Raw genomic sequence first — 25,835 nt, 5'->3', positions numbered from 1 at the left:
AGGCCCTGTCAGCACGGAGTCTGCTTGGGATTCTTTCCCTCTCCATCTCCCTCCCCCTTTTCTCCTCCCCCTGCGGGGATCTCTCTTTCTAAAATAAATAAATAAAATATTTTTTTAAAAAAGAGAGAGAAAATACACTCAATGGAAAGCAAAGGAAATCTAGAAAATATGGCAATATATTTCAAATAATATTACAATACAAAAATCAAGATGGTGGAATAAAGATTATCATTGTCGTATCATTATATGTAAGTAGGTTCATCTTTCCAATTTAAGTTGGATCACAATACCAAGTTGGATCACAAAGCAAAATTCAATCATATGTTATGTATATGAACATATGAAAAACAAAGAGACTCAGGTTTATAGTATGAACTAAGCAAATATATATGAAGAAGATGCAAAGAAAACCAATTTAAGTTTTACAATATTCACCAGACAAGAATAAAAACAGGCAAGGCACTAAATAAGATAAAATTTATAAGGAAAAAAGTATAATCTAAGATAAATATCAAATTCTGTAAGTGTTCCTATACTTACAGATTGAAATATACCAATCATCTGTCTTAAATAAGACAGTATCAATATTCATAATGTAAAGTCATGAAAGAAAAAAAAACATAGTAATTAAGGAAAATTTAATTCTCAACTCTCAGTCTATGACAGATCAAGTAGCCAAAAAAATAATAGTAATTTGTTAATTAATTAATAGTCAAAGACAGAGAAGACATATATAACATAATGATAGTGGATCAAAGTACCAGTTATCAGGTTCTATACACAGAAACAGAGACTGTACATTCAAGTATTTATGAAATGTGGATAAAAATTAACTATTTAAATGTAAAAATATCCAGTAAGTCCAAAAACACAGAAATAGAGAAGACAGACTCTAAAACCAATGTATACATCTAGAAATCAATAATATATCACAAAGGAGTAAAAACCCTTCTAACTTTAAAAAAAGTTACCTTAGTCATATCCTTGAATCAAAGATAAAACAAAAGGGCATTTGAAATATAATAAAACATTATAGCTAGAAAAGCTTAATTAAAGAAAATTTAACATTCATAGAATTTATGCATTTAATACAAAATAATTCTAAATAAACTTTAAGTGAAAAAGTTACAAAATGCACAACAGAATTTACATAAATAGAGCAACAGGAAATACAAATAAATATAAAAAATTATAAATGGGAAAATGAACAAGTAAACTCAAGAGGTGGTATTTTGAACTCAACTATTAGCTACTCAATTACCTACGTAAGGAAAAAAGCATTACATATAAAATAATGTTTTATTATTACTTTAATCATCTGTCTTCTTACTTCTCTCAACTCAATGAAAATTTAGAAACCTGAATAAAATGGAATGATTATCTAGTAAAAAATAAAGAAAATAGCTATAAATAGAATATCTAAACATGCCAATATGGTAGAGAGTATTGAGAAAGTTGTAGTGCTACTTCCCCTTAAAAAGCACCAGGTCCAGTCATGTTCATAGGTGAAATATACCATTCATCTTAGTAAAAGATAAAGTCATTTCTTTATTTGGTAAAAATCAAGAAGGGGAGGGGAAACATTGTCTTTTAATATAATTACCAAAATCTGCAAAGAGAACCCAATAGAAGATAATTAAATATCAATCAAATTTATGAATATTGATATGAAAAACACTTTCAAAACTTGCAATGAATATTCAATAGAATATTTATACCTTGAATATATAAAAATGTCTCAATATTAAGAAATGTGTGACAGTACTCATCATATTAATCAGATCTAAGGAGAAAAATAGTATCTCCAAAGATGCTTTCTATAAAAGCATTTGTAGAAACTCAATATCTAGGCATAGATTCCCAGAAGACTAGCTCTTCTGAAGATAACGACTAGAAATTCTACACAAAATACCAAAAAACAAAACAAAAGCAAAACAAAATAAAACCCAAAAGACCCATCTTCCTCCCCATAAATATTCCACCTATGGTATTAGAGAGTAAATAAAGGAAGTCTTCACAATGCCAGAAGGAATAAATTTGAAAGTAATCAGTATACAAATAATCAACAAAGTATGACCTATCCCTAAAAAGGCCCATCCATGGAAGCAATCCATTGATGACCCATAAGCTTGAAATAACCCTTAAGTTGGAATTATCAGGGAGAACTTTAAAGTAATTATTGTAATTATGCTAAGTAAGATAAAGGAAAATATATCCATAAAGAAAAGAAAATATATGAAGTATTTTAAGAGAAATAGAAAATATAAGAGAACTAAATGGATGTTTTAAAACAAAAAGAACAATTGTAGTAAAAAAAAAATACTTGATAGACTTAATAGCAGAATGGAATGAAAAAGAAAAATGTCAGTAAATGTGAAGTTACATTAATAGAAATTGCCAATATGAAGATGAGATAGAGAAGAGACTCGGAAAAAATAGAGACTCAGATACCTGTAGGGTAATACCAAAATTTCTATTATGCATGTAATTGAAATATCAGGGAGAAAAAAACACAGAGAATGGGACAAAAAAAGTTTTAAAAGGTAATAAACCCAAAATTTCCAAATTTGTTGAAAGATACAAATTTTTAATGCAAGAAGCTCAGGGAATCCCAAATACATACATGCACACACACATAACTAGGCACATCACAGTCAAACTTCTGAAAAGTAAAAATAAAAGTAACGTGTGAAAGCAGCTAAAGAATACACAGAATAGCAGTTCAAATAACTATGAACTTCTCTTCAGAAATTATGGAGGCCAGAAGACAGTGGAACATCTCGAGAGTACGAAAGAAAAGAAAATGTCAAGTAAGAATTCTCTAACTAGAGAAAATATCATTCAAGAATGAAGGCTAAATAAAGATTATATATATATATATATATATATATATATATATATATATCTCCAGATTGCAGTACAAGGAATAAAAAATTAATTTTTCATATGGAAGGCATATGGCATCAAAAGGAAATCTAAGTAATCTGGAACAAATGAAGAGTACCAGAAATGAAAATATCTATTTAAATACAAGATACAATTATATATCCTAATCTCTTAGAAATACATGTAATTTCTTTTAAAAAATATTTAATTTATTTATTTGAAAGGAGAGAGAGCAAGCACAGAAGTGTGTGTGGAAGGGGGAAGGCAGAAGGAGAGGTAGAAGCAGACCCACCCCTGCTGAACAGGAAGCCTGATGTGGGGCTCTATCTCAGGACCCTGAGATTATGACCTGACCCAAAGGCAGATGCTTAACCAACTGAGCCACCCATGTGCCCCACATATAATTTCTTAAAGCAAAGTTTATAACATTATTGTGGGGGGTTTAAAATGCACATACAAGTAATATGCATGACAACAGCACCATGAAGTTCAGTGAGGAAGGGGTGTAAATAGTGTTACATGCATATTGTATAGGTGTCTGCATGAAGGTAGGTATATATTTTAATGTATATTATGATGTTTCTACATATTAAGGGAGACTTTCTGTCTGGGGAGAGATAGCCCCTCTTGGGCAATAAACTCTTGGAGATAGTTTATTTTTAGAGATAGTCCAACCCAGAGTACACCAGTGATATGCATATAAAACAATCCAGAGTCATACCTCTTCTGTCTGGTCCATATACCTATGAGGCAACATTCTTCTGCCTTAATTAATCCAGGGTCAGGTACTAAGAAACAATGGATTACTCCTATGGCTTAAAGTCCACCAAAATTACTAAAACTAGCCAATCCCCAAATTAATTACTTTGTCATGCCTTGCCCTTCCTGTAGAAACTCCAGTAAAGGCCATGGTCAAAGTTCTCTCATAGCTCCTGCCCTTTCAGCCTCCTGACTGCCACTGGTGAATTCCCCTGTGCCCTATGTGGCATACAGTGACCTCCTATCTTGGACCGTGAATATAATAAACTTCTTTCTTCTAAGCTGCTTTCTCATTTTCACCTGTGACCACACCAACTTTATCATACCATATCCAACACTTACATTCTTAGAACAAAATGTTTACAAGATTTCTATGTTTGAAGTATAGCATTAAAAATTTAACTCTAAGTAGACTGTGAAAAACTAAATACTTACACTATAATTCCTTCAGGAATGGTTCTCAATATGGAGTGATTTTGCCCTTAGGGTACATTGGCAATGTCTGGGGACATTTTTTGATTGTCATAACAGAAGCAGGGTACTACTGTCATCTAGTGGGTATAAGCCAGAGTTACTGTTAAACATCCTACAATGCACAGAACAGCTTTCCACACCAAAGAATTATCCTGTCCAAAATGTTAATAGTGCTGATGTTAAGAAATTCTGCCTAAAGTAATCACAAAATGACATAAATGTTATAGCTAAAAAGCCAACAGAAATATTAAAATTGAATTAGGAAGATTTAAATAATTAAAAAGACTGTTGAAAAGAGGATAAAAGAATAAAAACTAGAAAGGAAAAACAGAAAAGAAGTAATGGGTAGACTCAACTTCAATCAAATTAAAATTATATAAAATGTAAAAGGATTAACACTCCAATTAAAAGGCAGAGATTATCAGAATGGATTAAAAGCATGATTCAATTATGTGATCTCTATAAGAAATGAGGTTTGGGGACACCTGGGTGGCTCAGTCAATTAAGCAGCTGCCTTCAGCTCAGGTCATGATCCTGAGATCCTGAGTTCCTCAGATCAAGTCCCTCATCGGGCTCCTTGCCCGGTGGGGAGCCTGCTTCTCCCTCTTCCTGCTCTGCCTGCTATTCCCCCTGCTTGTGCTCTCTCGCTCTTCTCTCTGTGTTAAATAAATAAATAAGATCTTAAAAAAAAAAAAGAAAGAAAGAAATGTAGCTGGAATACAAAGATGTGGAGAGTAAATGGATTTTAAAAAGATTTACTATGCAAAAAAGTATTAAAATGATGGAGTGGATAAAATAAAATTAAATATAAAAATAAACTTCAACACATAGAATTCTGGTAGAGATAAAGAGGAACAAATATTTCATAATAAAAAAAGCTCAATTTTTCAGGAAGTCATATTAATTATAAATGTATTTGTACTTAATAAAAGACTCTCAAAATACATGAAGCAAAGAATAATAAAATTAAAGAAGCAACAAGAAAACCCCATGATGATAGATTTCACCATTCCTTTCTCAATAACCAATAAAAAGCTAGACAAAAATCTGTAAAAATATAGATTTTTACAATGCTGTCAAATATAATGAACTAAATGATATCTGTCAAATGTAAACAATGCTGTCAAATATAATGAACTAAATGATATTTATAGAAAACTATATACAGAATTCTTTTCCAATGAACAAGATCATTCACAAAGATGTACTACTGTTCAGTCAGTAAAAGAAGTCTCAATATATTTATAAAGATTAAAATCAAAGCCATATGTTCTCTAAGTTAAAATTAAATAATATTAAAATCTTAAGAAAACTCAAAATATTTGAAAATGCCAAATCAATTTCTAAAGTAGTCATGGCTCAAAGAAGAAATCGCAAGAAAAATTAGAGACTACTTCTTGCTGAATGATAATAGAAGCACAATATGTCAAAATCTATGAGGTCCAGTGTAGGCAGTCCTTGGGAAAAAATCTAGACCTTTAACCACTCATATCAGAAAAGAAGAAAGGGCTAAAATTGATATCCTTGGGTTTCAAATTAAGAAGTTAAAAAAAAAAAAAAAAAGGAAAGGAAAGGTAAACCAAAAAGTAAGTACAAGAATGGGGAAAAAATAAATCAAAGAGCAGAAATCAACAAAATAAAAATCAAATGAGAGTGAAAATTAACAAAATTAAAAGCAAGTTCTTATAAACCAAAAAAATTGAAAGGTCCATTGGAAAAAAAAAGGAAAAAAAACCCACAAATCACCAAAATCAGGAAATAAAAGGGATATCACTAAATATCTTAAATACATTAATGTGGTAAAAAAAAGAATGTTTTTAACATGTTTATATTTTCAAATACCACGATGTTGGTAAGTGTAACAAATTCCTTGAAAAATAAAATTTACAAAAATTAACACAAAATCAAAGAATTATGACATTACCCAATATTTATAAAATATTGCAAATGTGAAATAAGAGACCAATATCTCTCATTAACTTAGACACAAAACTCCTTAATAAAATATTAGCACACTGAAACCAACAATGTGTAAAAAGAACAAAACATCATGACTAAATGTGTTTATCTTAAGAATTCAAAGTTGATTTAATATTTGAGAATCCTAGTATAAATAGGATTTTTAATTAAGCAAGCAGACAAAAATAAATATGCATAAATAAACATAAATTCTTTAAAAAGTCTTAAAAAGAACAGAAAATTATCTCTATCAGATATGAAAACATAATGAAATATTATAATAATGGAAACCACTTTGTACCTTAATAAACAGATAAATGGAATGGTGATTCCAGAAATAAAGAGAAATACACATGATAAAGGTTATATGTTAGAGAGGACAAGATGGAGTATTGAACAAATTGTGCTGAGAAATCTAACCTGCCATTTAGGTAAAAAAAAAAAAAAAAAGCTGATTGCATATCTTTTTCCTCACTTAAGGTAAATGCTAGATGAAATGCAAATTTAACTATTTAAAAAAATAAAATTATAAAAACACTGGAAGAAAATTCGGAATATATTTTAAAATTTCAATGTGGAGAAAGGATTCACAAAAAGAAATAAATGTAGAAAGTTGATTTGAAAGACTGATACATTTGAAAACCCAAAATTCAAAGAAAGTAAAAAAAAAAAAAAAAAAAGCCTTATAAAGAGAGCTGAGACAAGCTGAAAAAAAATATTTGTAAAATATAAGGCAGAACAGAGGACAAATTCTTTTACAGATAAAGAACTCTTATAAATCAATAATAAAATAATCAATGTCCCAATAGAAAAAAAACATAGGTCATTGTCGTGATTAGACAGGTCACAGAAAAATAAATAAAAGGGCTTTCTAACATAAGAAAAACATCCTCAGCTTCCTTCAAGTTCTAGAGATGGAAATTAAAACAAAAATGAGTTGTTTTTATTTATCTCACTGGCAAAGCAAGAGAAGATTCATAGTGTGTGATATTGGTGAAGATGTGTGGAAAAGGATACTTGTAAACTTTGTATAAAGTGTAAATGCTATAATACACTTCATTATAATGTATAGAGTATAAATTGGTGTTATCTGTGTAGAAGGCAATTTGACAACATCTATTAGTTAAAATTCACAAGACTTTTGATCTAATAGGAATTTACATTATAGGAATATTTTCACATTTGTGCCAAGTCCTTTACACAAGAATAGTTATAGTAGCATTGTGTGTAATAGCAAAGGTAAAAATAAATATCCATTAATGAAGGGCTGGATAAATAAATTAGCTTTCAAATAAAATATTCTGTACTGTTAAAAAGATTGAAGTTGATCTATAGATGATTATAAAATAAAATCTCCAAGGCATAATATCATTGGGTAAAATATCTTAAGGGAAAACAATTTATGACATGTGTTCCCATTGTGTAAAGTAATTTATGACAAATGCACATATTTATACTTATAAATATGTATAAACACACATAAATGCATACAAAAACATTTGTATTCTTTTATATTTGCACACTATTTCTTTAAAACAACAACAATGTGTAACTATTGGCTATTACATAGGGAGATAATGCTTGAGAACTGAGAGTCTGGGTTGAGGGAGAGATTTCCTGAAAATAAGCATTTTAAGATATTTAAAAATATATTTACAACTGCTTATATTATTGAAATATCCAAAAGTTTGAAAACTCAGCAAAAAATCAATTTGTTGCATCTTACATCTATGAAAAGTAAATTAAAAAACAGATCTTTGATATGGTGTGCTTTTTGTAAAGAAACCAACCACTCGACTGAATTGCACTTTTTTTTCCCTGATCTTACTATTTGTTAGGCCCAAGGCCAGGTGTTTAGAGAAAACTAAGCAAACAAACAAAAACAATGTACTTTCCCTCAAGGAGCTCACCATTCAATGGGAGCAGCTCACATTCAAAGACTCAGAGGAAGACTGCTGTCCTTCTGGCTTAGATATAAGATATTTAGAAAAACAGTTCCTTCCAAAACCATAACAAGAGCTTAGTACAGCAACTTTCTCCAGATCTCACCAGGTATCATGGTGAATGCCAACACAACATTGAGATGGTTGATGTCATCTCCACTAAGCTGCCAGGGCAGAGCTCAAAGAGACTTCTTCTAAGAAGAGCTATTAAGGGTGCCTGGGTGGCTCAGTGGCTTAAAGCCTCTGCCTTTGGCTCAGGTCATGATCTCAGGGTCCTGGGATCGAGCCCTGCATGGGGCCTCTCTGCTCAGCAGGGAGCCTGCTTCCTCCTTTCTCTCTGCCTGTCTCTCTGCCTACTTGTGATCTCTGTCTGTCAAATAAATAAATAAAATCTTAAAAACAAAAAAAAGAAGAAGAAGAAGAGCTATTAACCATCATAGATTCTGTCTGCTCAACTTACTGAATAATTTCAATTTCCAAAGGCATTACACTCTTCCCACCTCTACTCCCTCGACTATTCCTTCAGCTTGGAGTGTTGAATTTTTGTTCTCCTTCTTTGGCTAACCCCACCCAACATCAAATGTAGGCTCAAATCTTTCTCCAGAAAAGCCTTTCTGATTCTCTGCCACACAAATTAGGTCGGGAATCTTTCTTCCATGCTCCCACAGCTCCATCCACTTTTACATTCAACCACTTTTTTCTCATGCTCTCATATTAAAGTACAAATTTACTTAAAGATGTATCCCTGGTGTTTGACACACAGTAGAAACTCAATAATTGATGAAATCAATTTGTAGAGCTTCACTTTTTCCCTATGGATTCACGAAGCTTACCATACTAACCTGAACTTTGCGATTGATTCCCTATGTGACACGCCCCCACTGAACCACTATTCCAAATCTAAAATATCACACTCACTTGTCCAGTGACATCCCAGGGAAGACAAACTTGCCCAGGCAGATTCTGTAGAGGGAGCTCAGGGGAATCCGCTGCAACTGCACACAGCTGAGCATGATAAAGTCATATTTACAGATCAAGAGAGTCTTGTCTGTGACCAGCAAAATCCTCTCCTTCTCATTGTTCCAGTGGTCTATCCTGTAGGAATCATCACAGAGGATACGAGTTAATGGCATGGTCTTTCCAAGTTAAAGATAATGGCACTCCCTGAAATGCCTCTACTAACACGGAAAATAGGGAGATTTGATCACCTCAGAAGAAGGGTTGAGGGATACCTAATGCCATCCTCTCTCTCTCTCAGTCCAGCTCCATGACCAAGGGAGGAGGGAAGATGGAAGATTGCAGAAAGAATATGATTTCAGAGATGAGTAACCATGAAGACATCTATGAGGGGAATGACAAGCTTGTAGTGTGTTGACAGACACCTGATTCATGCTCCTTCATATCTTCCCTGTTCGCTAGAAAAACTTCATCTTCCTCCAAGGACACCAAAACATTGTTCTTTTCCCCAATTCAGTTCTTACCATAAACTTTACTCACCACACACTAGTTTTTTCTAATCCCAAAAAGTTATGTTGCTGAGTGAAGATAAAATGGAGACAGGTGCACTGACCTCCTCCCCAACAAGCCATCTGCTCATCCTATCGTATCCTTGAACAAGTGAACTGGTGTTCTTGTGAGCCAAGGACAAAGTAGACACTAGATAAGTGTTTACTAAATTAATTTGCTTTGGCTTTGAATGGAAAATTTTGATTCCAACAGAATCTCCATCAGAGAAAACAAAAAGAAATACAAGCAATGCTGTCTGGTTAGAAGAAAATGCACATGGTCTGGAAATCTTCTCACTCACAGCAATTTTGCTGTCTATCTACTATAGTCTTTAGGATATAACACTCACGATTTTTATTAGATTTATTTCAGTACATGTTTTGTTTTCCTTAGGTAACTTGAAAAGGGTGATCTGTGACTGATTCATTCCTGAATCCTCACTACACAAAATCAGTCTAATGTAAAGACAGAAAGGACACCCTACTCCCATCCATTCTCACACAGTGCTATTTTTAAAATACAAACAGAATGACATCACTCCCCTATTTATTTTATTAAATAGCATCTCTTTGATCTTAGGAGCGAATCCAAGTTAGGAGCAAATCCCACGGACTGTAGCATTATCTCATAACCCTAACTGTCCTATGATTTATAGGTCAAATGCCTCATGCAAGAGGATTTCTTCAGTTTCTATACAAACGTGGCACTCCATTATGTTCTCTCAAAGCATCCTGATCCTCCTTCATTTTTGGACCCATTGCTTTTTGTAAGGAGGGATGATATGTAAAACGTTTAGAGGTAAGTACCATGTGGACACTGACTAATCAGAATGGACACTAAAATACAGAGGGAAGACAGTGACAGTCAGTGTGAGCTCAGTACTCTGTGTGTGTGTGTGTGAGTGTGTGTGTTTCAAAAAGGTAGAGACTCTATCCAGCTCCTGTCAAATAGCCTACAATAAATAAATTCCTGTTGAGTGAATAAATGAGTGCTAATCAAAAATTTTGAAGGTTTTTGGGCTAGATGAGGGCGGAGGTAAAACTTCCAGTTCTATAACTTACTGACTCTGTAGGATTGGATATTTAACCTGTCTTTGGCTCCTGCTCCTTACCTGTGAAATGGAGACAATACTAGCACTCATCTCCTAAGTTTGGGGAAAGGATTAGGGGAAATTATTCTCAATCAGTGCTCTATAAAATCAGCTGTTATGATCAGGGGCAGGCACCTCAGTCACTAAGGAATTTTGGGCAACCCAGATATAAGCTTTTCCTCAGTACAGCATAACCTAAACCCAGACAGGCAAGGCAAGCCAAGAATTAAATCAGTGCAAGGAAAAGTAGACATGTAAAAAAGAGAAAAAAGATAGAAGAGAAGAAAAGAGAGAAAAGGAGAAAAAGGAAAAACAAGAAGGCTGGGATCATTGATAGAGGTCCTGTTGTAAGGTAGCCATAATGTGGTAAGAGTATTAGCTCTACATCCCCCACAACCCTTTGAAGAAAGTCACATCTGAAGTCAGTCAACTAGAATATGGTAATAGGATCAGTGGTGCAGAGTCTGAGAGATTTGGTTTAAATCCTGTCTCCTCGGTGTCCCTCCACTTCAACGACACTGCCATACTCAACTCCTGACGTACTGGGAAAAGGAAGGAATTCTAGATGATCTGTTTAACACTCTCAGTCTTAATCAGAAAGAGACTGGGGACTCTGAAATGTCTTATCGGATATCTACATAAATTTCTCTAAATAGCTTGCATCTACTTAGCAGCAAGTTAAAAGCTGTTGCCTAATAAACCAGACTTGGTTTTAGTCTAAAAAAACCACAGCTTTTGGTTGAATGGTTTTACTGAAAATGTCAGCACTCCATAATGAGATTTATTTTAAAAGGTAAAGGATTTGGGAAAAAAGAGAATTCTTTTTAGGAACACAGAGTGCTCTGCTGTGACACAGATTTTGCATAATTTACATGTCGGGAAAGTCTGAATTCAAGTAAACACACAGATTTATAAATAGTTTGGGGCCACATCTCTAGCTCCTGGGTGGTATATGTATTTATTTAGACTTCAATCGCACCTTTTTCCCCAAATAACTCATGGAAAAAACATTGAATTTCATATCCCCAATATTAACATAATTGAAGTTGGGTTGGCAACAGTATCCACCACAAATATAGGGATAGGAGTAACAGTGAAATATTGTGGAGATTTACAAAGTCCTTGGATATTGATGGTCCTATTAATCCTCACAACAACTCTTTGGACTGGATGTTATTACCTTCACTTTAAAGACAAAGTAGAGACATAAAACCCAGCCACGGTATTGGCTTTCTTCCTAGTACCATCCACCTCCAAAGAGAGGGTCCTTCAGGTGGTATGAGAATGTTGTAAAACCCACTTCTGGAAGGAGCTGATGTGATGATATATACCACTCCGGGGACTGTTCTTTCTGGGAAACCTTTCTCCTGAGAAAACACACATTACTGTCCCTTTCAAACGTTGTCCTCTTCCAGTGTTCCCAATCTTGGTGAAGAACCCTCCTTCCAGTTATGCAAGCCAGAGACATAGGAGGGAGTCATTCTGGACTCTACCTTTCCTTACCTCCTCTGCCAGGTCCTAAACATTTGATGCCCAAAATATTTCTCAACGTCACCCACTTATCTCCATCTTGACTTTGACCTCCTCTTGACTGGATCAAGTCTTCCCTCATCTCCTGCTTAGACTATCACAGTCATCCTCTGACTAGGTCTGGCTACTAGTCACCGAGACCCATTTTGCCTACATCTACTCTTGTTCCCTCCTAACCTCTCCACATTTTGAGGGAGACCTTTTGGAAAAAAAAAAAACAAATTTGGCCGTCACCTCTCCACTTTGGCTTCAGACATTTCAATAGTTCTCCAGAGTTCTCATAAGAAATGACAAAAGTTCTTCACCAGGTCTGAAATGCTCTCCACAGTCAAGCCCTACTTAACTTCTTCAGCCTCATCCCATGTCAAGTCTCTGCACTCATTCTTCTCCATCTTTCAGTTTCTTGTCTTCAACATCCCCACTCCTACTAAAGTGACTTTGCATTTGCTGCCTCCTCCTGGGATTCTTTACTTAACTGCTATAGTGCTGAGCTCAATTACTCCTTACTCAGGCAAGCCTTCCCAGACCTCTGTGACTACTTCTGCTCTTTCTAATGTACACTTACTTACATAATGCTGCACACTTCTCCTTCATAGTGCTTATCCCAGATGCAATTTTAGTTATTTCTATGATGACCTAATTAACGTCTGCCTCCTCTCCTATACTACGAACACCACAAAGATAGAGATAGTTCTGCACATCGTGTCTTTGAGGTTGCATGTGTCCAAAAAATATTTCTGAAATGAATTAGTAAAGAATGAACAATCCTTGTGCTGTACAAGCCATATGCTTTGGCTCATGCTGTTTAGGAATCCTATCCTCACGTTTACACATTGAAATACTCCCCCATAAAATAGCACAGTTTCAAAAACTAATCAGTAACATTGGGAAAATGTTCATGCAGTGTAAAAATCAGAAAGAGAGGATACAAAATGTTGCTTTCAGTATACTTCCAACTTTGTAGCAACAAATCCATAGATCAAAATGGTAACTGATTATTTCTGAGTGCTGGGGTTTTTCATGCTTTTATTAGCCAGTATTTAATTTCCTTTGGCAATGAACATATTCTACTTTCATGATAAAAAGATATTTAAAAAAATAATAATCTCACCTATCCTTCAAGTCCCCAGTTTAAATGCTATCTATTTCATGGAGATTCACCCTCACCAGTCTCCAGCCTACCTCTTGCAAAGCAGATATCATCTTTCTTTGCATTAAAGACACACAAGCTTGGGGCACCTGGGTGACTCAGTGGGTTAAGCCTCTGCCTTCGGCTCAGGTCTTGATCTCAGGGTCCTGGGATGGAGCCCCGAATTAGGCTCTCTGCTAAGCAGGGAGTCTGCTTCCCCCCCGCCCCGCCTGCCTCTCTGACTACTTGTGATCTCTCTCTCTCTGTCAAATAAATAAATAAAATCTTAAAAAATTTTTTTTTTTTTTTTTTTAAAAGACACACAAGCTTTTTATTAGAGCCTCAGCTGTGGCCCAGGTCACAATCTGCTCTATATTACAGTGATGTCTACCTCCAGAATATCCTCTTGTTCCCCACATTTGATGAGAGACAACCCCCCCCCCCAGTACAGAGAGGTGTTTTAGTCCTGTCTGGGTCCCCTCATTATGCCCAGCACAAAGCCGAGATAGAAATCATAGCAAGTGAGCAGAGCATGAAAGACGAAAACCATAAGATTTATCCTCTTAGTTGTGAGACTCAGTGTCTCCTGGCAGAGGCTTTGCCATATCTCCTGTTGCCACTATTGTTCCTCAACATTAGTGTCATTTCCCTATTCGATGAAGGGCCTGGACACCCCAGTGTAAAAGGGAATCTAGGAACTCCAGATTTGTGGTTTCCGGGGATGACAACAGTTTTGCCAGCAGAGGGCAACAGCGAACCAGCAATGACAGGCAACCGGGCAGAACAAGTTTCCAGGGCCCCTACCCGGTCACTCAAACCATCCAGATGCTTTCCTTGTGGCCCCAGCCCTACCCCAACAATATTTTCAGTTGCTCTTTTAAGGCTGTGTCACATTAATTTGTGGCTTAGAAATGATTTTCATCCCAAAATATTTTTTCTAACATTATTCCTTCACACTTACACACATGCATGTATGTACACACACACACACACACACACACCCCATTCAGTAGAAACATCGTCCCTAATACTGAATAGACTGACTATACCTCATTTACAAATTCATCTTCCTTCGTGTGTCCCTCCAGCCTCTTAGCACAGCCCAGACCTTAAAAGAAAAAGACAGTTTCTTGGCTAGCCAGAAATCGGCAACCCAGGAGGAAAACACTGAATCATTCATTCCACACATATTCCCTGAGCACCCACTGGGTTCCAGGCCCTGAAGAGAATCCAATTTGGGTTTGCTCTTGAAACACAAACAGATGAAAAATGCATGGCATTGAAGCAAAGCAATTTTCCTCCCCCTGGGTTAAGTGAAGTCTTAAAAAACCTGTAGCTAAATAATCCACATTAAATTCTTTCAATCATTTGGTTTTTCTTTCCTGGGCGCGCTCCAATTTGTTTAAAATAGGGGACCCTCCAAGTAAACATGGTATTCTAATAAAAACCCGATGCCCACAAACCTTCTTTGTTCTCAGATCCCCTGACCTGACTTCCTGTGGTTCGGTTTTCTCCCCACTACCCCACAGAGCTAGGCATGTTCCAAGCTCTGTGGTAGCTACTGGGAATAGTGAGAAGAATATTCTGCTCTTAAGGAATACACAATTTTCTAAGACATGAGATGAAATCATGTATGGAAGAACTAATATGGCACCCAAAGTTGTGACGAGATTTTATAGTATTAACACAAGTCCACAGACTCAGGTCTCCAGATTCCCAGCCCCTGTTCACAGGGCTGAGGAAAAGGAACCCCAGGAATCTACCTATTTCATGCCCTTGAAGAACATTCTTTTATCAACACTTCATTTCCTGCTGTTAGGTGTAAGATCTTTGTGCTGAAAAAACATACGTTGCAAAGCAGGAATGATTCTTGGAAATAAACACATGCAAAAAGTTTTCAGGAGTATTAAGTTGTGTGTGTGTGTGTGTGTGTGTGTGTGTTTAACACTTCCTTAATGATAACCACTGTAGGATAGACAAAGTGTCCCCATAAAACATAGACAGGATAGACCTGGAAACATCCATTCATGTACCCACAAAGACTGTTTATTTCCTGAGTAAGAAAAAACAATGGCCATTTTTTCCCTCAGAAAACAATGGAGTCTTTGAATTCTAAAAGATATAATGAAACTATAAACAATCAGTTTTTACTTAGGAAATTATACACATATATAATTTATATGTGTGTGTGTATATATGCAAATATATATATGGGTGTATATATACACCCATATATATGCCAATTCTAAAGCTTCTGAGATCTACATGCATATGAATAATTCTGCCATGCATTTTTCTTAGGTTATAATCAAAAGCCTTCATTTATTGGGGGTCTTCTCTGGATCAGGTAGTGTGCCAGATATTACACAAATATTACCTGTTTTAATCTGCATCGAACAGTCTGGATGAGTACTGGTGAGGAAATGGAGACTCAGGGAGTATAACAGACTGAATATTTATTTCCCCTCAAAATTCTGATGTTGAAGCTCTAACTTCCAAAATGACGGTACTAAGCAGTGAGGCCATTCAAAGGTGATTAGGTGTAGATGAGGTCATGGAGATGGAGCTCCCCCCATGAGATTATGGGCCTTATAAAAAGAGAAAGAGCCTCTGCCTTCGGCTCAGATCATTATCCCAGGGTCCTGGGATCGAGCCCCGCATCGGGCTCTCTGCTCCGCAGCGAGCCTGCTTCCCCTTCTCTCTCTGCCTGCCTCTCTGCCTACTTGTGATCTCTCTCTCTCTGTCAAATAAATACAATCTTTAAAAAAAAAAAAAAAAAAAGAAGTGGAAGAAACAGAATTTTCTCCCTCCAGGATGTGAGGATACAATGAGAAGGCAAGCCAGGAAAAAAAGCTCTCACTGAGAACCAAATCTGTGGGCATCTTGATCTTAGACTTCCCAGTCTCCAGAACTGTGAGAAATAAATGTCTGTCATTTAACAGACTCTATGGGCATTTTGTCACAGCAACCCACGTTGACTAATAAAGGAGGCTAAATTGTTCCAAATAACATAGCCTGGATTCATCCAAGGTATGTTCCACCTTAAACCCTTATGCTCTCCTCTCTACAAAAACACCACTTATTAGGAAGGTAATGAAATCTCATCATGTAATCAATTAATATTGCTGAGTGTTTATACACTTGATACTTGAACAACGTAGGTTTTAACTGTGTGGGTCCACTTATATGCAGTTTTTTTGGTAAACAGAGTACAGTAGTGTAAGTGTATTTTGATTTTCTTAATAGCATTTTCTTTTCTCTAGCCTACTTTATTGTAAGAACATATATAACATTCAAAATAGGTGTTCACTGACTGTGTTATTGGTAAGCTTTCTAGTCAACGGTGGGCTCTTGGTAAAGTTTGGGGAGCCAAAAGTTATAGATGGATTTTTGACTCAGTACCCATAATCCCTTCATTGTTCCAGGGTCAGTTGTGCTTTATTAAAGACATTACGTGGGCACTTAGACTGTAAAGTCTTCCTCAATTTTTCCTGTTCTTAAAAGCTTATACTCTAATGTGGGAGAACATAAATCAGTACTATTGTATTGAGTGATAAATAATAACGTGGAAGCTTGTATACAACGCTATGGAAATCTCAGCTGCCTACTATTGATTTAACGTTTACTTTGTAAGATTTTGGACTAAGTTCTTTGTATAAATTACTTCATTTATGCTCACAGAAAACCCATGAAGATGTGTCATTATCCCCATTTTATAGATGAGGAAAGAAAACATAAAGAGGTGAAATAACTTGCCCAATTCTGGAACTACAATTCACACTGAGGGTGTCTGCCTCTAGAAAACATACTTTTGATTAACCACTCTGCTACTGAAAGGCACTTAAAACTCCCAAGGAAATGAGGCAAGGCTCTGGATAAAGTGTGCTTGAAGAATTATTTTGAAATAACTTGATGCAGAAGGTGGATAAATTAATTTTAGATAGAGGGAACAGTATGTAAAAGACACACAATGACATGTACAGAATGACTTGTTAGAACACACATGTTTGCACAGTATGTAAAGGAAATTCATGAAAATAGATTACCATAAAAAGAGAAGGTAGAACCCAGGAGGATTCTGATTCAGAGTTGCTGAGATAGAATCCTGGGCCTCTATCCTTTTTTTTTTTTTTTCTTTTTTTTTTTTAAGATTTTATTTATTTATTTGAGAGAGAGAGCATGAGAGAGGAGAAGGTCAGAGGGAGAAGCAGACTCCCCGTAGAGCTGGAGCCTGATGCGAGGCTCGATCCCAGGACTCCGGGATCATGACCTGAGCTGAAGGCAGTGGCTTAACCAACTGAGCCACCCAGGTGCTTCTGGGCATCTATCCTTTTAAAAGACATCCAGAGGCAGAACCAAGGTTTTGAAATGTCAAGACATTGTCAGGAGCTGATTCCTCAGGCACTGAGGTGGAACCATTTTGAGCCTAAACCCAAAGAATTTAAAGGTGGCACTGGAAGATGTGTGGATTTACCCAACTTTTCAGAGTAGAATGCTACAGAGTATTTCTAAAGATTACTTTACCAATGCAAATAATTAATCATGATCACCATCACTTTATCAAAAGTTCTTTAACCACCAGGAGTGAACCTCTTCTGCTTCTTAGTCTCCCAGCCAAAATAACTAACCAGAAGGGATCATTATATTATGTCATAGTCCCAACCTAGTCCTGGTGTACCAGAAATTGTTTCGTGAATGTTAATTTCTTTTTTTATGTCCCTGTCCTGAAGACAAGCAGCCCTTGATCAGTAGTTTTGCCAATACTCCTGTGAGCTTTAAACTCATTTTAACCACAAATGGATCTTCATTTCATGGTACATTTCAAGTGCTAGATTCCTGAGCAATAGTGGGCTTCCTGTCACACAGACCAGAGTTAGAGATGCAGTTCTGACCCTTACTAGCTGTGAGATCTTACAGAAGTTACTTATCTTTTCTAAAATCCATTTTCCACATCTCTAAAATGAAAATAATAATAATACAGATATACTTCATAGGGTTGCTGTGAATTTTAAAAATAGTGTTACAGAGCATTTAGTAGAATGCAAAGCACACATAATGCACTTAGTTTTCATTGACTATTAATATGATGGTGATGGTGATGGTGATGATGATGGTGATGATGATGATGGTGATGAAGAAGGAGGAGGAGAAAATGATGATAAAGAATTATTTTAAATTCCCTTTAAACACTTTTGCAGCAGGGGCACCTGGGTAGCTTAGTTGGTTTAGAATCAGACTCTTGATTTCATCTCCAGGCATGATCCCAGGGTCATGAGATGCGGCCCCAAGTAGAGCTTCACCCCATATGTGAAGCCTGCTTAAGATTCTATTTATTTGAGAGAGAGAGAGAGTGCACAGGCAGGGAAGAGGGGTAAAGGGAGAAGGAGAGAATCTCAGTCAGACCACACTGAGTGTGAAACCCAATGCAGGACTGGATCTCATGATGCTGAGGTCATGACCTGAGCCAAAATCAAGAGTCAGACACTTAACCAACTAAGACACCCAGAGGCCCCAAGGAAGGTATTTCTTTAGAGAAGCAATACTAGATATCCAGTTCAGACATAATCCCCTTTAATGATCCAACAAATATTTATTGAGCCATAATTATGCTCCAGGCTCTACTCGTATAGTGGTGAGGCAAACAAGCCCCTGTTCCTCTAGTGCTTACATTCTAGGAAGGCACACAGACAAAAGGAAATGGACAGGCTCCATCACATTTCATAAAACAGCAAGGAAGCCGGCATGACCAAGGTGAAGGGAGCAAGGAAGAGAGTGGAGGGAGATGTAAACGGAAGCCACATCCCATGCTGGAACAACTACAGTTTCTTCATGATTTATGAATGTTTTTCATTTTAACGGTTGTTATCCTCCACTTTACAGATGGAGAAACCAAGCCCCGATAAAGCAACATGCACCTAGTACTGAGTAACAGAGGCAAGACCAGAATCCAGCTCTTTGGACACCCCTAGCCCAGGCAATATACATCCCATCCAGCTGCTTCTCCCACTTATTTTTCATATACAGCCAGGCAACTTTGCTCTCCCTGTCACAGTACCATCAGTAAAAGGATATTTTAAAAGCTACACAGAAGAAAAGACTCTGGGCACACCCCATTCTTCTCTCTTCTCCACAAAACGACTGAATAGCTGTTGAATAGCTCAAGTCCCCCCAGCGCACCAGGGGCTAACAGGACGCCCACCCCCTGAGGAGCTCTCTCCTCCCCTGAATTGACTTTGGGGATATTCACTTGATCAGAAGCCAAAAAAGCTGGCAAGAGAACAAGGCCTAATTTTGAGAAGGCGGCAGAGAAGAAAGAACAGTGGGACAAGATACAGCAAATGCTCACTTTGTGCCACCTCCATTGTATTATTCTTTTTAACGGGGAGAGATGTCTATTTACTGCACCATGTCAGTTCAGCTCTTCGGGTACAGAAGACACAGCCCAGATTGGGCGAGCCCAGAAAAAGGAGATATATAAATACTCTGAGGAATCCCACAGAAATCCAAGAGCAGGAACCATTGCGCAGTTGGGCTTTATGAAAGCTGGAAAGCCACAAGGATCAAAAGCTATTCCCTCGGGGGCTGTCTCTATCATGATTTCTGGGTCTCTCTGCACACTGCATGTTTCCTCTTGATTGCCATGTTCCCTTGCTCACTACCAGTGTTTGTTCCTCTTTAATTTCACCTTGCCTATGACCTTTGTTTCCTAACTGGACATGAACTTCCAGACCCACTTTCATAGCCATGATAGCTGTTCCTCCCTGTTCAAATGCTCAAGATCTGGAATTCTTTTAGTCCTGAACTTTCCTTTGAGCTGTCTTTTTGGATCACGGGCCAGTTAATGGATCAGCTCCTTTTTGTCCAATCAGCTATGGCCAGGGACTGAAGTCACAGAGCAGAACATAGGAGTGGTCAGTGAAAGGCACTTTCATCTTCATTTTCAGAACTGTTCCAGCTATTCTGATTCCTAGGTCTCTATAAAAATTTTAGAATGTATTGTTTATAGCTGCAAAAAACCTTGCCGAGATTTTGAAAGGAATCATCTTAAACCTACAGGTCAAACATTGGAGAATTGATATCTTGACTATACTGCATCTTCAGATCTATGAATATGGTATGTCTCTCACTTATTGAGGTCTTTGACTTCTTTCATCAGCATTTGGTAGTTTTCAGCATGCCAAATCCTTTACATATTTTATTAGATTTACACTTAAGTATTTCTTTCTTTGGATAATTACAAATGTTACTGTATTTTTAATTTGTTTTCACTTCTTCAATGCTAGCCTATAGAAATACAGCTAATTTCGTATGATCCTGTACCCTGCAAAAATAATTTATTAAATTACTAAAGTTATTTATTACTTCTGGGAATTTTGTTGTAGATTTCTTGGGTTTTTCTACAAATATTTTCATGCCATCTACAATTAAGGACAATTTTTATTTCTTCCTTTCTTATCTGTGTGGCTTTTATTTCCTTTCTTGCCTTATTGTGCTGGCTAGAGCTTCCACTACCAAGTTAAATACTGGTAGTTGAGAGTTGACTCTTTTGCTTTCTTCCCAGTCTTAAGGAGAAAGAAAGCACTAGTCTTTTCCCACTAGCATGCTGTTAATTATAGGTGTTAATAAATATTCTTCATCAAATCAAAAAAGTTCCTGCTGCATATTTTTGAGGTCTTTTATCAGAAATGTGCGTGTTTAATTTTGCCAAATGCTTTCTCAGCATCAATTTATCTGATCATGTAATTTTTCTTCTTTAGCCAGTTAATATGGTAGATTACACTGATTAATTTTCCAATACTGAACCAGTTTTATATCCCTCGAGTAAACCCTACTTTGTCATGATATATAATTATTTTTATATGTTACTTAATTTCTATTTGCTAACATTTCAATAAGAATTTTTGCATTTATATTCATGACAGATATAGGTTTGTAGTTTTATTTGTGACTGTCTTAGTCTGGATTTAGTATCAGGTTAATACTGTCTTCACAGAATGAGCTGGGAATTGTTTCTTCCTCTTCTATTTTCTGAAGAAGATTATGTAAATTGGTGCTCATTAGTCTCTAAACATTTCATAGAATTCTCCAGTGAAACCACCTGGGCTGGGGGATTTCTTTTTGGGGAGCATTTTTAATTATAAATTCAATTTCCTAATTGTTGTAGAGCTACTGAAGTTATCTGCTTCATATTGAGTGAGTTGTGGTCATTAGAGTATTTTGAGGAATTGATCCATTTCTTCTAAATTGGCAAATTTATGTGTGTAGAGTTTTTAGCTATAATCACTTATTATTTCTTGCACTTATTATTGTGTTGTTTGCAGGGTCTGTAGGGATATTCCATTTCATTTCTGATATTAATAATCTGTATCCTATTTCTTTTTTCTTTGTCAGCCTTGTTAAAAGTTTCTCAATTTTATTGAACTTTTCGGAAAACCAATGTTTCCTTCATTAATTTTCTCTATTTTTTTAAATTATTATTGACTTCTACTCTTATCCTTATTATTTCCTTCCTTCTTTTACTATTAAGTTTGTTTTCTTATTGTTGTTGTTTTCTAGTTTCTTGATGCAGGAGTTTGGGTTATTGGTTTGAGACTTTTCCTCAGTTGCCTTTAGCATTCTTCCATTAGTGCTACTAATTTTTCAGGACTGCTTTAACTGAATCTCACATATGTTATATTTTTATTTGAACTCAGCTTCAATATACTTTTGATTTCCTTTGAAACTTCCTCTTTGACTCCTGGATTGTTTAGAAATGTGTTGTTTCTAACAGTTTGGAGATTTTCCTGTTCTCTTCCGGTTATTAATTTCTTGTTTCATTCCATTGTGGTGGAAGAACACTTTCTGAATGATTTCAATTATTTTAAATTTGGTGAGGTATGTTTTGTGGCTCAGGATATGTTGGATCTTGGTAGATATTCTCTGGGTGCTTAAAAAGAACATTAATTCTGCTTTTTCTGGGTGCAGTGTTCTATAAATGCCTATTGGGTTCTGTTGGTATGGGGAGTTCTTCTAAATCCTTACCAACTTTCAGTGTATTTGTCATATTGTTTATTAAGGGAATGGCATTGAAGTCTCTAACTAGAATCATGGATTAGTCTATTTCTCCTTCCCATGCTATTAGTTTTCATTTCACATATTTTACAGTTCTCTTGTTTGGTGCAGGCACATTTAGGGTTGTTCTGTCTTCTTGGTAGATTGACCCTTTTATCATTATATAAGTCTTTCTTTGCCCTGGGTAATTGTCTTTGCTCAGATGTCTACATTTTTATTAATTCAAAAAGCACAGCATTTCATTTCTTAAACTTTTTTGTTCTTCCTACTAAAGAGACCAGTGGAAGCAGAAGTTCCCGCTTCTTCACACAGATTACTCTTCTTAGACTCACCCTATGTTCCCTAAAACAGGGCATTTGAGGACAGCCTAGGTACCTCATAGAGTAAACACAATTTACTGTTTGTGAATCAGGCAACATGTTTATTCATAAGACTCTTTAATAGTTGTTTGTATAACAGCTGTAGAGGCCCAAATGCGTTGATAGCCTCAATATTAAAGTTGAGGTCTTATTTGTTTTCTTTACTGAAACACACATTGGCAGGCCCCAAAATAATCAAGATTAACTTTAGATTATTGGTAAATCATTTCCAGAACCTATTACCTTTCTAAAAATGTCAAAACCCTGTTTGATATCTTTCAGTAACTCAAGAAAGAAATGCCTATAGTGGTCACGAAGGAAACATAATGACAGTGGTGTGTTGTAAACTGTAAACTCTTTCTAAAATAATAGTAATGATAGTGATGATGTCCCCATTTCATTTCTTTGGTATATATTTTCCTACTACACTGATTTCAAGATGCCAAGCTAAGGTCACTGATCATGAGAGGCCTACTGTTGGCGCTCATGACTGGAAGAGAGCATCACCCATCACTGCAACAAGGGAATAAAGAGGGGCCAGTATGAGGTAATGGGGAGTGACATGATGTTGGCAAATTGGAAATACATAATCAATTTAAAGCATTTGAATGATCCATGGATCTCCAATTTGTGGCTGCAGGAAAAAAATGCAATCCAAACTCCTTAGCCTGGCATTCAAAATTCCTGACTTTCTGCTTCCTTTCTACCTTCCTAGCTTGTTTCTAGCTCTCTCTCTTACTCTGGATCACTATAACCCAGATACACTGAACTATTTGTGGTTCCTGGAGCCTATGTCTGTTATTCTACACATGTTCTTTCCCTCTTCCTTGGAAGTTCTTCTTCATCATATATTTTTGGAAATTTCTCTTTCTTCTTTAATCCTGGATATCCCCTTTACCTAAGTCAACAATACGAATGCAAAGTTCTATGCTCCTGAAAGATCATTTGCAGGACTGTATATCAACATATATTATATACTGACTTCATTTACATATCCTCCTTCCCTCCAGACTGAGAGCTCCCTGAGCAAAAAAATCTTGTCTTGTTATTTTGGTATTTTCATCACTTAGGATAGAGTCTGGCTTATGGGAGGAGCTTGGTGAATACACAAATGAATGTATGAATGAGTCAATATAAATAATAACAATAACAATAACAATAATAATAATAAAAACCAGCTCTCAGGTGGTACATACACATATTGTAGGTGTTACAAACATTGTGAGTGTTCTACATATATTAAGTAATTTAATCCTTAAATTAATAACCTATTTCCATCCCCATCTTATAAGTAATAAATAATAATATAAATATAAATAATATATAGTATATATGTTATATATACTATATATTATAAATATAAACAATAATATAAATAATATGTTGTTTATATAATATTATATATTATGTATAATTTGTATGTTATTTATATAAATAATGAAATAATAGTTTTATTATTTATAAAACTGAGGCCTGGAGGATATAGGAGATTTGTATAATCAAAGTCACATGGCTAGTAAGTGATGGAACTGGGCATTTATCTGCATCAGACTTTTTCACCTCTTGGCTCTTTCTGACTCCTCCCTAATTGGTAGCAGTCTTGGGAAAACAAACATTTCCAAGTACATCTGTGACTGCAGTAACTAAATGCCCTCGCTGTCCTATAATTCAGGTCACTCCGGGACCATTAGCTATCTGGATGCGTCTGCTGCCATGGGGAATTTATAGAGAAAGGCAATGTGTTTAATTAAGTGGTTGTCGAAAACACCCACCCAGTATAAATGGTTTCTGGCAACAGAGGTGCTGTTGTTGCTGCCAGAGTCCTGCCACAGGTCATTAACATCTTAATGGATTTGAGGCACTTTCCAGCTTGACTGCTTTCACTGGAGGATGCAAGGGGTCTCTAGGAGGCCCAGGGAAATAGAGGCAGGACTCAATGGATGGACCGTGTTAGTGTCAGTGGAGGGCTTCAAACAGGAGATGACTCTATCAGAATTAAATTCAAGTCAAGTTCCTGATGGGTTCTGAGCCCCAACATGCCAGACATCCTTGGGAGGTGGGCAGAGATGGGCTTGGACAAATGTGAATCAGAATCAGGCTCTGCCTCAAGGGATGAATCCTTCACAGTATGTAACCTATGCTATGGAGTATAATGTGACCAGAAAGAAGAAAGGGAACATTTTGAGAGAATTATATGGGCAGGCTTGATAGACATATCACCTCTGAAGATCCAGAAAGTTCTGAACAAACAGAATGGAGGGAACAGCATACGAAATAAAGTGAGGGAGTACAATCATGGCTATGATGCCAAAGCACTGTGTCAGGAACTTTAGGAAACCAGTGTGCTTTGAGTTTACTTTGAGAATTTGTTCACTTTGAGAATTTGTAAAGGGACATCATAGTAAATAGGGCTAGGGAGCCAAGTTCATTCCATAATACACAGGGTTTTAAAGATACAGCAGAAGAGTATATAGGCAGTGAGGAGCCACAAAATTCCTCGGACGATAAGCACAAGAGTGACCTGAACAAGAACTTCTTAAATTTTAGTGTACAAACAAGTCAACTAGGGAACCTGTGTAAACAGATTCAGGTTCATGTTCCATAGGTCTGGGGTGGGTCCCGAGCATGAGCTCTGTTAATAAATCCCTAGGTGGTGTTGATGCTACTCATTCCAAGACCACTCTTTCAGTACAAAGGTCTAAAAGAGAGTGCATGTAAAAATAGACAGGGATGGGTAGGAGATACACTTCAGAATGTCAACTCAATTTGCACAGTAAGTTTATTATTCAGGACTAAAAAGATCAGAAATCCATGGTTCCAGAGTTCTTTGGGGTCTTTCTACTTTTCCGAAGTTATCAGTAGCAGTATTTTTCATTAAAAAAGTAGTTCAATACTCCTTACAATTAGACTGGAACAAGATAAAAGATGATGAGACCCACCCCTACAGGTATTGGACTTTTTAGCTGATTCGGGGAAAACACTAAGTAAAGTCAAAACAACAGAAGCAGAGTAAGATCTGGAGAGGCAAACGGGAAAATGTCTCTGAACTTGATCAGTGAGTCTCTGTCCTCCTCCCTTCAGACAGCAGACAATCAACAAAGAAACTGGACCCAGCCACAAAGAGTATTCAGGTAATTTTAAACTGTGGT

General features: G+C 36.3%; 1 protein-coding gene across 2 annotated transcripts in view; it reads right to left on the bottom strand.

Annotated features, from left to right (window-relative positions):
- Nucleotides 1–25,835, bottom strand: part of TPRG1 (tumor protein p63 regulated 1) — a 148,209-nt gene that overhangs the window by 73,997 nt on the left and 48,377 nt on the right. For both annotated transcript variants that reach the window (XM_044251983.1, XM_044251984.1), the window contains exon 4: nt 8,940–9,116. In XM_044251983.1, the coding sequence (XP_044107918.1) occupies nt 8,940–9,116 (177 nt within the window). The remainder of the gene's footprint in view (nt 1–8,939; nt 9,117–25,835) is intronic.

The sequence above is a fragment of the Neovison vison genome, chromosome 6 (genome assembly GCF_020171115.1).
Source record: "Neovison vison isolate M4711 chromosome 6, ASM_NN_V1, whole genome shotgun sequence".
NCBI classification, from domain to species: domain Eukaryota; kingdom Metazoa; phylum Chordata; class Mammalia; order Carnivora; family Mustelidae; genus Neogale; species Neogale vison.
Note: the sequence above shows the minus strand (reverse complement) of the source record. Positions and strands in the feature narration are given on the sequence as shown.